At 42.6% G+C, this 13,069-nt stretch overlaps 3 protein-coding genes across 3 annotated transcripts; all 3 read right to left on the reverse strand.

The window, feature by feature from the left end:
* Window positions 1-249: 249 nt before the first annotated feature.
* Window positions 250-927, reverse strand: CLUP02_09478 (uncharacterized protein; the record flags this gene model as incomplete). Its single annotated transcript, XM_049288456.1, has 1 exon — window positions 250-927. The coding sequence occupies one exon, from the start codon at window positions 925-927 to the stop codon at window positions 250-252; it is 678 nt and encodes a 225-aa protein (XP_049145600.1).
* An 858-nt stretch (window positions 928-1,785) lies between these two features.
* CLUP02_09479 (uncharacterized protein) lies at window positions 1,786-2,427 on the reverse strand (the record flags this gene model as incomplete). The annotated part of the gene is made up of 1 exon (XM_049288457.1): window positions 1,786-2,427. The coding sequence occupies one exon, from the start codon at window positions 2,425-2,427 to the stop codon at window positions 1,786-1,788; it is 642 nt and encodes a 213-aa protein (XP_049145601.1).
* A 1,580-nt stretch (window positions 2,428-4,007) lies between these two features.
* Window positions 4,008-5,813, reverse strand: CLUP02_09480 (amidase; the record flags this gene model as incomplete). Its single annotated transcript, XM_049288458.1, has 1 exon — window positions 4,008-5,813. One exon carries the CDS (start codon window positions 5,811-5,813, stop codon window positions 4,008-4,010), a length of 1,806 nt encoding a protein of 601 aa, XP_049145602.1.
* Between the last annotated feature and the right edge of the window lie 7,256 nt (window positions 5,814-13,069).

The raw sequence follows: 13,069 nt of genomic DNA on the forward strand, positions 1-13,069 counted from the left end.
GAGTATTCGTACCTGCATGGGATCTATCTAGCCAATGGCGGAGCTCTTTGGCTTTAGCTGAGGTCCTCCGGCACCATGTGTTTCAGTCACAATGAGCTGCGCGAATTCACGCTATTTTCAAATAGTTTTAATGATGTTCGACTCCAATTTTCTATCTGGTCCCTTTCTATAATATATGTACATGTATCATAAACATTCGTATGCATCGTATCATGGTATCTCTGAGCAACCTGTGCTTATTGTGCGCGTTCACTGAACAGCGACGGCGGTCTTGCCAGTGCCGTATCCAATGTTGGTAACAGGCAGGGTGGTCAAAGTCTTGACGGAGCCGAGGCCACTAGGGCAGGCAGCCTGGTTGCTGACAGCCAGGTTGAGGGTGCAGACCTCATCGACACCCCAGGTGCAAGCAGGGTTCTGGATGTTGTAAAGAGCGTAGTTCTTGGCGACGAAGCTATCGGGCTCGGCGAGGCAGGAGGTAAGGTAGTTCATGCTGTTGGCAGCAGAGAGAGGGAACTTGCCGTCCTTGAGAAGGTGGCTGCACTCGCTGGCATCGACGGCCTCCCAGTTCATGAGAACACCGCCGCCAATGGTCGGGTCCTCAGTGGCAGACTTGCCGGTGGTGAGGTAGTTCCAGGCGTCGTAGGAGATGTCGAAAGCACCGCCAGATTGGTCGATGCGGAGGAGGTGAACGCTGCGGTCACCGTTGGAGACCTTAAGACAGATGTCGTTGCAGCTAAGAGGGTTGGGCCAGTAGGCAACGCGGTTGGTGTCGATCTTGCAGCCGAGGACACCAATGGAAGAAGAGTAGGAGTCGTGGGGCGTCATGCTGTATGAACCGGACTTGCCGGCGTCCCGGATCGGGATGGTAGCGGCCGAGACCAAGGTAGCCGAGACGGCAAGGAAGGTGGTCAAAGTGGTAGAGAACATCTTGACTGAAGTTGAAGGTGATATGTGGGTTTCTTTCCGAAAAGGATTGTGTAGTTAATATGGCGGCCAGGTGGACGACTGTCAAAAGATTCGAGGCTGAAGGTGGTATGGACTTTCACGTCGAGGGACAGGAAGTTTGGGCTTGCGAAGGAGTGAAGCTGCTGGTTGAGCGTTCAAAAAGAGTGATGCCTGATCTGGGAGCTTTCAAAGCTGGCCGAGAGAATGACTGGGGAAAGAAGAAGAGTTGAAGAGGGAGTGTAAGGATGGTGGTGGTGATCAGAACAAGACCATCCCAGAAGAAGATGAGACTGGGGGATTATATACCAAATATCATCCCTACAGGAGACGAGATGAAAACGTTCAACATCAGCCGGAAAGATGAGATGTCACTCACACGTGCTGGCAGTCAGTGCCATGTCAGGCTTGCTATTCCCTTCGGTCCATCTGCGGAGGCCCACGTAGCAAGGCGCTGTGTCCCCACAGACGCCGCAATCCTCCACGATGACACTGCGCCTGCACAGCTGGACTTGGATCCTTTGAGTCTGAGCCTGGGATGGGAGGGGCCGCAGAGGACCGGAGACGTTTGTGTGCCTAGAGTCTTTGAAGAGAGTCAGCGACTCCAACGGACCCGCAAAGTAGGAGTTGGCGAGTCGGGTTCGTTGTTCAATCAAGGACTGCCATGAATCTGACAGAAAGAGGCCGTGGAACCTTCAGAGAAATCTTTCCCTACCCCTCATTACGCTGCGGTGTTACTGTCAGAAACAAAGTGAGGAACTTGAGTTTAGAAAGCCCTAACGGGAGGCCCAGTCGCGGGAAACATTACACTAGGCAAGGTCCAAGGAAGACACATGGAGTTTGTCAGTTGGTTAGGCGCTGGGATTCAGCCAAAGTCGGAGAGCAGACCAGGAGAAAGACATGGCCAAGGCCCAACAAGGAAAGGGGGGTGCGCTCTGTCAGGGGGTGAAAATCGCTCATGGGTCGCCAAGGGGCCCGGATTAGGTTTAATGACAGGAACGGCTCAGGAACCAAACGCTCTTTGGCTCGTGCTAATCCATAGTTCAGGTCCCGACTCCCAAGTAAAAGGGAGCCAAGGGGCGGTACATCGGCAAGGCGTCGGCCACATCTCATGCCAGCACGGGAGTTGTGGGCGCTGTGCCTCTTGGAGCCTCGAGGGAACATTGAAAGAGGGGGTGGCCTCGGCGGCCAAGGCCCAAGGGCTGAGAAGGATGGCCTTTGAGATGACGGCGGATGCAGGTACAGTACAACGCAGCGCAACGTCCGGGAACCTGGGCGTATGTACTGCCGAACGGGAGAGCAAAAAGAAACCGAGCAAGCTTGACTGGTTCGAGAGGGAAGGGAACCCGCCGCCACGCGGTTCCAGCCCTGACGCTTGACTCGGCGCGGAGGCGCGGACGGGTCATCCGCAAGGACCGGAGTCTGCTTCTGGCCAGTCGGAAGATAGGGATTCCAACCTAGAAACGAACCACGAGTCCACGACATGCCTAGTGTGCAGCGATCGACAGGGCGGGTTGTGCTACGGTGCTAGTTTTTCACAAAATGGTCCCACAAGGCTCCAATACCCGAGCCTGCTTTTGCTTTTTGCTGTGCTGTTTCGGTTTTTCAAGAACTCCTCCAACAAGTCACAAAGTCACGGACAAGTCTCACGGGTCTCCAACAGGCTCTTCCACTTGCCCCGAAAGTATGGATCACCGGGCACACAAAGTTGGAGCCAGTTGGCGGGCGTGTCCGCTTTGCCAACTCGCCAACACCTTCTCCGCGTTGGCAACCGGGCGGGACTTGACGGGTACGTGACGGCCAGTTGGCGTCATGTCGAACAACGGATGGAGGGGTAAGAGGACCAAGACGTGTGTTGAGTGTTCTAGCCAGAAGTGCTTGCAGCTTGTACCAATCTAGCGGGGTTTACGTCTTTTGCCAATGAGAAACTTGGTTTTGTGAGCAGAGGGATTGGAAATTGTTAGAGGCTACTTCTTTTGACGTAAAGGAAATGCCTCGCCGCGGCTCACCGCGACGGCGGCGAAGTGGCACGCAACCGGCTGGAATGCAGGCTCTTTTGCATTCTTTCTTTCTTTCTCTCTGGACAATGCTTTGTAAGTCGTAACTGTCAGATTTTTTTTTCTTTCCTACATCCCAATAGGTCCGAAAGGATCTTTCTGAGCGATTTATGTCCGTACCTTGCCCGATCCCGGCACGTTTCCGAGGTCCAAGAAGTACTTGGAGGAGGTCTAGGCCGTTTCCATCTCATGATGTTTCCATCACCGCACATGCACGGAGAATCCTCCGCTGCTGAATTCTGTCAGCGCCATGCTGTGCGACTTCGGCAGTTGTTGGCACCTCACCATGGGCTTAGTCATAATTGTTAAGGGCTCTTTGCCTGGGTAAATTGTTCTTCCTCTCATCGGACATCTTGAGGGATTTCCAATGCCACTATTTCTGAGTCATCCATAGAGAAATCTCTCATGGGTCCTGAAGTCCGCGTAGCTGCTGCAAACGGACGGACCGGCGGCTCGACCAACAAAAGTCTCATTGAAACAAACTTCTGCACCACACAGACGGACCACTGAATAAACCAACAGCTACTCTTCGGCAGTCTTGTTCGGTAAAACTCTCGGTAACACGCAAAAAAAGAGGAAGATTAACAACCGGGGCTAACTAAGCTTAAACGAATGGAGCCCAGCCAAGGAACTGAGATCCGACGTAAGAAGCTCAGCTATTTGCAGAAAGTTGCGATTTCCCCAACATCTGAGGCTTGAGCAGTATGCATTCCAAATTCACCGAGTTGTTGTTGGACCCTTCTTTGCAATAAGTGCTCCGACACCGTTTACAACTGCTTTAGTGCGAAGAGTAATATCAGGGTCAGCAGGCATTGCTGCGACTTGAGCAACTGGCGGGGCTGCAACGACGAATTGCAAGGGCGCGGCATCGACTGAAGGTAATGATCGTATGTGAGTCGCATCAACTTCACTCATCGCACAATGCTAAGAAAAGCTGCATTTCAAGCAACTTTGAGATAGGGGTTTTCTATTTATCATTGTCTGGAATCTTATGACTTTTGCGAATTCTCAAGCGATCATGACCAAACGACCCCTTGAGTCGCCACCTGAAGTCTGAGCTAGCACCACAACCATGAACTGATCTCTAGCAACCTTGCCCTGAACTGGGTATCTCTCCTTCATCTTCTTCCGTTCCAGCATTCCAGACCATTCCCATTGGCTATCCTTGAGTGTGGGAGACCTCATCAGATCCCCGTTAACAAACACTTGCATCGATGCTGCCTCAGACGAATTGTCGACTTCCAAAAACCCACTGAGAGCGACGTGACGTCTTTCCAAGGTTTCCGTCGAGGCATCATCTTCTACGTCCACACAAGAGACGAGCAACTCCAGCTTCCTATGCTGCTTGACAGAACCTTGATTCGTGTTGACTTGAATCAGGTCCGTATCTAGCCGTGGCGCCAATGAGGGGCTCTCTCTTCGCTCCTTCGAGGACTCAAACGCATACGCATAACGTAACAGGTCGCTGTCACTCCAGGCCTTGCCCGCGAATGTCAACCCCGCAGGGATTTTCTTGTCATACAGCGATCCCATCGGCACAGTGATGGCGGGCACACCCAAGTGCTTCATTGCACGATTGCCATTGGAGTACTTCAACCCGTCTCGTAGGGAGTATGCCATAGACTCACGGTTGTCCTCGGAATCGGCTCTTCCGACGTCGCCATTCGTGGGAAAGACGACAACATCGAAGCCATTCTCGTCCATCCAGTGTTCCAAGTCTCTCTTACGAGCCTCCTCAAGCGCGATCAACGCATCTGCGCAACCTGGCAGATCGTAGATAGAGTCGGACCTGTCGCGGATGAAGTCAATCATCTCTGCGTACCGGACATGATTCTGCTGTTCGGTGTGCTCCGACCGATCATCCAACGGCGCAAAGTCGGGGTTGATCTGGCTGTGGTCAACGCCTTCCAGAGAAGGGCACTCGGGATCGCTGTTGTTGCGCAGAAAGTCATCCCAAGCGGTGGCAATCATCTGACACCGCTCAGTATCAATCCAGGTACTCGGGATGCCGGGCACATTAGCAGCTTGCCCAGGAAACAGTTGTGTCGAGTAACGCTCGACTAGTGGGAAATCAGTTTCGGTGATTTTGGCACCCAGCGTCTCAAGGTCAACTCGAGCTTGCTCCCATAGCTGCCGAGTGGCTTCTGAACAGACCACAGAGTATTCGGATGAAGTTTGCTTCCCGATGTAGCACTTGGGCACAGCAACATGCTTTCCTCGCAACGCCTCCGGATCTTTGAGAGATAAATAATCCCTTGGCCGGATCTTGGAGCTGGGTGGTATGGGCACAACCGTCTGCTCGCGCCAAAAGTCACCTCTGGGGTGCGCATCATCGGCAACAATGGCGTTCAGAAGCGCCAGCATGTCAGCGACAGACTTGGTGTGTGGTGCGACAACATCGCACGTCGGGTACAATGGCCAATGGCCGCGAGAAGGAATGACGCCTCTTGACGGTGAGTACCCCACCAGCGCGTTGTGCGAAGCCGGCGCTCGACCAGATGAGACTGTCTCACCACCGAGACCAATAGGGGCGAACGAGCATGTCGTGGATACGGCGGATCCGTATGAAGAGCCTGACGCGAAGCTGGTGCACAAGTATTTGGGGTTGTAAGGGCTGATTGAACGGCCGTAGAGGCCTCGCTGACTTCCTCCGTCGGCCATGGGAGGCATTGTGGTCTTCCCAATCAGTACTGCTCCTGCAGCCCTCAGTAGCTCGACGACCGCGGCATCTGAAGACGCAACGAGGCTTTCGAAAGCTGGGGACGCAGCTGCGACTGTGAGTATCGGATTGGAAGTCCAATTCGACCGCGGCATACAGCCGACTGCGCAGGGGCTAATTAGGGGCCCTATTTACGATTATCGTAGCCAGCCTAACCTACGGTTAGAACCTCCTTTTTACACCTACTACGTAGATATTTATATAGTTTAATTAATCTCTTTATTAACTACGGTTCGAACTAACTACTTTATAATAGGGATACTAATACTAATTAGTAATTAAATTTTATTATTATAAATTAGTAAGGTATCTCGCTACGCAAAAGAGACGACCTCTTAATACCGCACGGGATAGGAGATTCGTACTAATTAACCTTATAAAAATAAACAAAAAAGGAAGCAATTCTCGAATACTATACGGAATTAAGTAATCGTAGCCCTTTACTACTTACGAGAGGTCGACGTTTATTATATTAAACTACGTTAATTAACGGAACTACTTAAGTAACTAGCTTTTTACCGTCGCCCTAAGTAGCTTTTTTATTAAATAACTTTTCTATAACTAGCCCGCGATTAGAAATTAACTAGTTAAATTAGTAAAAAGAAATACCTATATAACGACTACTTACCTAATTAATTAGCGCGACGAACGAGCTTAATAATATAATATAAAAGAGTACCGCGCGATTAAAAAAGGGGATCTCGAAATATAAATATTTTTACTTAGTAATAAAGGTAACTTTATAGGAGTTATTAAGTTAAGAGATCTATAGTATATAGAAAAGTCTATTATTACGAGGATATTATAAGTACGACCTTAAGCTTGCGATTTAAACGACCTTTTTATAACTCCCTTAACTACCCCCCGGGTATTACTTAGGAATATAATATAGGGGACGGTTTAATAAAAGAGGAGGGGATTTAGAGGTCCTAATAATATCGAGTTAAGAATATTACGGATCTCGGAGATTAACTTAAAAAAAAAGCGGCTACTTTAAAGTAGTCCTACGACCTCTTATTAAAGTTATTATTAGCTTAAGAAAAGGCTAAAAAGACGAGGATTTAAAAGGAAAAAAAAAGAATCCTCTAGAGGGCCGCTAAAGGGCTTCTTTTTATATTAGCTCCTGGCGTAAAATTACTAATTTTAAGAAATTAATTAAGTAATAAAAGGGATTGCTAGTAAGTAATAATTACCTAACCATAATTAAACTACGAAAAAGACTGCTTAAAAGATATAAAATAGGGTACTAAGAGGCTATAAAAGATAAGATTTTTAAAGTATTTAACCCTACCGCGTACGAGTAATAAGTAGGTATTTTTAGTAAGTTTTTAAAATTTACGATTTTATAAAAAAGAGGGCTTAACTTCGTTAACTATACTTAACGGCCTATACGGTTCTTAATAGCCTATATAGCTCTTTTATAAGCCGCCCGGCGTCTATTTTTAACTATTTTTATAGAATACTACTCTAGAGGAGGTAGGTTAAAAAAAGAAGCTATTTAGAGATTATAGAGAGTACGAGGCTTAGGAAGCTAGAAGTATATAGGATAGCGGAAATCGGTAATTAGTAAAAATCCCGAGACTAATTATTATATTTTTATATAGTAATATAAACGTTTATTACTATTGTTATAAAAAGGAATTATTAAAACCTACCCTTTTATATTAAATAAAAAGGAGGATCTTAGTAAGTATAATAGCTAGCGATTTAGAAAGGTAGTAATAATCGTTAGAAATAGTAAAAACGAGAGTAGTAGCGAGATAGTAAGAGGAAATAGGAATTTCTTAGACTTTAATAAATTCGTTAAGTAGCAAAAGTATAGATTTATTATAACTAGCGCGCGGATTAAATATATCCTTATTAAAATTAAATACGCTAGCGACTATTAATATAAGTATAAGTGTTACGGCAGTGGGCATCAGGGCCCCTGTGGGCCCCGTGGCTTAGCCTTAGGCTGCGAGGCTGAGCTCCTAGTAGTTACGTAACGAGCTAGACCGCTGGGCCCAAAGGGCTAGCTCGCTAGCTTTTGCCTACTATTCTGTTTTTTCCCTCTTTACGTTAAGTCTTTAGTTAATTAGGTTAATATAGTAGCGTTCCGACCTACTTTAAGTTCCCTTTTATAATACTACTTAACGTTATTTAATTAACTATTCTCCGGAAACGGAACGATAATATCTTAATTAATTAACTACTTATTATACTAACTAGCTACCCCTATTAAGAAAGCGTATAAGAGAGCCGAGCGATAGCTAACTAAATTAATCGCGTATAAGTAGCATAATCGATACTCCCTAAATATATACCCCCTTTACTAAACGTAATAATTAGAGAATATAGCTAGGGAGGCTAGGTCTCCCTTTATATTAACGGCTTTTAGTAAAGTCGCCGCTTTTATAAGTCCTAATAAAGCGTCGTAGGCCTTAACGAAGGCGCTAAGCTCTTAATTATTAATTTTAAAGTCGCGCTATCCGACTAGTTAATAAAGCGCTTCTTACCCTCTACTACTTAGGCCGATCGCTTAGTATACCTTAGTAATATAGCTAACTAGCTTACCTTGCTTATTTATATCTATAACGATGTCCTCTTTAAAAAGAATACTAAGTAGTATATCGACCTCGACCTTATTTAGGAGCTATATTTTAAAAATAACGAAAAGACCTTACTTAAGTAAATCGAATAGTAGCTAAAGATACGCATCGCTTAGTATTAATTAGAATAGGTCCTAGCTTTTATTATTAGCTAGCTAAGTAATAATACGGAGCGCTTATATATAATAACTTATAAAAACCTCGACCTTATGCGTATTACTACTATAGAGCTCCGTATTACGAAGGAAGCCCTTACCTAAGCCTATATTAATAATACGGCTATAGCTAAAAAATTAGAGTAATTAGAAAACGGCTCTTAGGCTAGCTTTATTTAAAATACCGCTACCCTTAGCGCGCTAGAGTAACGGCTAGTATACTTAAAAATATAAAGTAATTACGAGACTACTTTAGCCTCGTCCTATCCTATTACCCACGGCTCTTAGAAAATACTTAACGTACCTATTTTTATAAGTAATAATACTAGCTTTAAGTTCGACTACTAGCTCTAACGTATTATAAAACGCTTAGAAAATACTAACTATAGTATGGATAAGTACTACTTAGAGTATATTATTAATAAGATTAGAGGTAGTGCTACGGAGTTTATATATTTAATACTAACCTCTAACGAGATTATTATAGCTAAGTAGCTATTTTACGAGCTTAAGTCGGTTTATACTAGCCCGACTACTATAGACGACGCTAGTCGTAAGCTAGACGCACTCGTAATTATACTTAAAAACGTTTACTAAAAGCGCTCTACGTTTATTAAGCTCGCGCGTGTTAATAAGCTTCTAAAATCTTAGTAGAAGCGCCGTTTCTATAATAAGCTACTTATATATCTTTATAACTAAGTTATATTAAAGTACCTAAATAATACGGCTATTTTTTAAAAATATACTAAGTACGTCGCTTAGCTAGCTAACGTAATATAGCCCCTTTTTATAAAGGACCGCCCGGTTAAGGCTTCTAGCTAGACTCGCTAGACCTCGGGTAGAAATAATAGAAATAGCGGAAATAATAGAAGTACTAAAGGTATTAAATAGGACCGAGGTCGCACCTTTATCCGCGAGACGATTCCTAAAGCCCTATATTAAAAGCTTAAGGATAGTAGCGCTTATTTTATTTATAATAATACTAAATATATTTTTAAGGACTACCCTAAGAAGCCGAAGACTACTATAGCCGCTATTAATACTACCGAGGGCCTTACTAAGATAAAGTCGGGTTTAGAAAACTAGAACCCCTAGTAGAAGTAAACTCCTAGCTAGAGGATACGTATAGAAAGGATAGAAGATTAGTAATTAATTTAGTAAACTTATAGGATCTCATAGGGGGCTAGCCCCTTAAGATAGAGCTTATATTAGTATTTAATAGATATAAAATTCGCTTAAGAGCCTTATTTAATATAGGAGCTAATAAGTACGGATTTATAAATAACCGCGTAACCCCTTTATTATAACGGTTCTACGTAGCTCTATCCTATAAATTATAATACCCAATCCCTATTACTAAATTTAATAAAGAGCAATTAGATAATACTAGCGTAGTATAAATTACTAACTTATATATTAATTAACGGGTCCTTTTAAAAGCACCCCTCTTTTAGCTTAATACGGGCCGCTACGACCTAATCCTAGGGCAGAAGTAGTTCGAATACTACGGGGTAAACCCTAATATTCGCTACTAACGTTTAATATAGCCTAAGGACTTATTATTATAAGAGACGCCCTTTATTATTATTAGGAATATCGAGGACCTATGTGCCCCGGAAGTTATTAATATATAATACTAAATCGACGCTAACTACTAGTAGGACCTATTTAAAATAGATATAACCCGCTATAATTAAAAGCTCTAGTAGTAGCGGGCGAAGGGTATACCGATTAGGATATTACTACGCCCGCTAAAAACGATAGCCTATTAAATATAGCGGTTAAACGAGGCTAAGAATATAAAGAAAATAGAACGCGCCCTTAATAGCACTAGTATCGCCCCTATAGAGAGGGCTAAGTAATAAAAACTATACTTAGTAATAATATAAATAGATATTACCTTTATTAGCGCTCCCGCTTTTAAAAAAAACCTAAGGTAGAAAGACGTCGAGATAGGCTTTATATTACTTTATAAGCTTAATTATATTATAAAAGATAAGAAAGAGGAGGTAGACCCCTTATATAACGACGACTAGGTTACTTATAACCTTATAGCGACGAACTTATTAAAGTATCTGCGGCCCTAGACCGACGTTTTTAATAAGGCTACTAGCGATATATTAGCGCTTTATAGGCCGTATAACTATAAGATCGAGCTCTTAGATAATAATAAGGAGAAGCTAACCTACTACTCTCTATATAAGTAGTTAGTACCCGAGCTAGAGGCTACTAGGGCCTATTTACTAAAGCACTTATAAAAGGGATTTATTAAGCTAAATAATGCTCCTTTTATATTACCGACGCTATTTATAAAAAAGTACGATAGTAGCCTGCGCTTTTACGTTAACTTCTATAAGCTTAATAAGGTTATAAAAAAAGACCGCTACTTATTACTACTTATTAACGAGACCCTCGCGCGGCTAAGTAGGGTAAAGGTATTTACTAAGCTAGATATTAAATAGGCCTTTTATTATATCCGACTTAACCTAGCCTCCGAGGACTTAACGATATTTAGAACCCGCTATGGGGCGTATAAGTATAAGGTAGTACCCTTTGGGCTTTATAACGGGCTTATTACGTATTAGTAATATATAAATAAAATATTAATAAAGTACTTAAACGACTTCTATATAGTATATATAAACGATATTCTAATCTTTTTTAACGACCCCCTCTAGTACTAAGAGCACGTTACTAAAGTGCTAAACTGCTTATAGAAAGTAGGCTTATAAGCGGATATTAAGAAGTGCGAATTTAGTGTTATTTTTATAAAGTACTTAGGCTTCGTAGTTTTAATAGAAGGTATATAGCCGGACGAGGAGAAAGTCTTTATAATTAGAGACTAGAAACTACTTATATTACTTAAGGGTATCTAGTCTTTCCTTAGGTTCTATAACTTTTATAAGAGGTTTATAAAGAATTACGGCTGCTTAGCTAGGCCCCTTACGAGGTTAATAAATAAGGGAGTTCTTTTTAACTTTAGCGCCGGTTATAAGACGGCCTTTAAGGCTATAAAGTTAGTACTAACGTTAGCGCCTATCCTCTACTATTTTAAGCTAAAGTTACTAACGCGGCTAGAAATAAATACTTCTAACTTAGTATGCGCCGGGGCGCTATTATAATAATAAGAGGATAACGGGTTATAGTACCTAGTGGCTTTTTATTTAAAAACAATAAGCGGCGCAGAGCTTAACTATACTATTTATAATAAAAAAATACTAGTAATAGTACTATGCTTAGAAGAATAGCGCGCGGAGCTTATAAGCTATAAATATAGGTTCGACGTTATTATAAACTATTAGCTATTACTATTTTTTATAACTAAGCGCCTACTTAACTTATAATAAGCCCGCTAAGCCGGCACGCTAACGGACTTTAATTTTTAGATTTACTACTACCTAGGGAAGGAGAACGTATTAGCTAACGCCCTCTTATAAAAGATAAAAGATATCCGTACTTAATAAGTACTAAAAAAGGCTAATAGGATATAAGTCCTTATATTACTAAGATTACTATTTTTTAATATCGTAGCGGAGCTGCGGGCGCTACTAGGCGCCGCCGTTAGCTAACTATAGTTTATAATTAGCTTATTTTTATTAAAAAACGAGCTATAGGGGTACTTATTAATAAAGAAGATTCTAAAGCTTAATAGGGACCCTATTATAGCGTTTCTTATATTAATACGAGCGCTAGTAGCTAAAGGACGCGAGCGCTAGTCTATTTAAAACGACGGATTATTAGTAATAAATAGGAAACTCGTAGTACCCGAGGAGGAGAACCTCCGTATTATAGTTATTCGCAAGGTCTATAAGTAGAAACTCCTCGCCTACCTAGGGCGTAATAAGGTCGTAAAAATAATTAAATAGCGGTATTACTAGCCGGGCCTAACGGTAGATACTTACTAATATGTTTAGAACTACTATACCTATTACTAATTATAAAAACCGCGCAATAAACCCCTAGGGGAGCTAAGACCGCTACTAGTACCCGACTACCCGTAATAGTATATCTCTACCGACTTTATAACTATCCCTACTAATTAAAAAGGATTTAATAATATATAAGTAGTAGTAGACCGCCTAGGTAAAAGGGCAATATTTATTCCTTATTATAAGACTATTATAATAAAAAATATAAGCCGGATATTTTATAAGCGGGTACTACTTATCTTCGGCCTATTAGAAACTATTACGTCGGACCGAGGCCCCTAATTTATCTCTAATTTTTAGGGGGAGCTCTATAAGATCTACGGGGTTAAGTTATAGCTATTAACGGTAGATTACTTATAAACGGACGGCTAGATAGAGGTACTAAACTAGTATATCTTATAGCGGTTAAGACTACTAATTAACCGATATTAAGATAATTAGAGTAATATACTACCCGCAGTCGACTTTGCCTATACTACCTAGCTTAGTAAGACTACGGGGCTGTCGCTATACGAAGTAGAATTCGGTCGCTAGCTACGGCTTTTTTTTAACTAGTCTAAGCGAACTTACTAATTTAGCTTTATAAAAGAGAAGCTAAACCGTATTAACGCGTAGTATATAGCTTAGGGAATATACGAGGCCTAGGAGATTACTAAGAGTAATATAAAGGTTACTTAGG

This window comes from Colletotrichum lupini, chromosome 5 (genome assembly GCF_023278565.1).
Source record: "Colletotrichum lupini chromosome 5, complete sequence".
NCBI lineage: Eukaryota > Fungi > Ascomycota > Sordariomycetes > Glomerellales > Glomerellaceae > Colletotrichum > Colletotrichum lupini.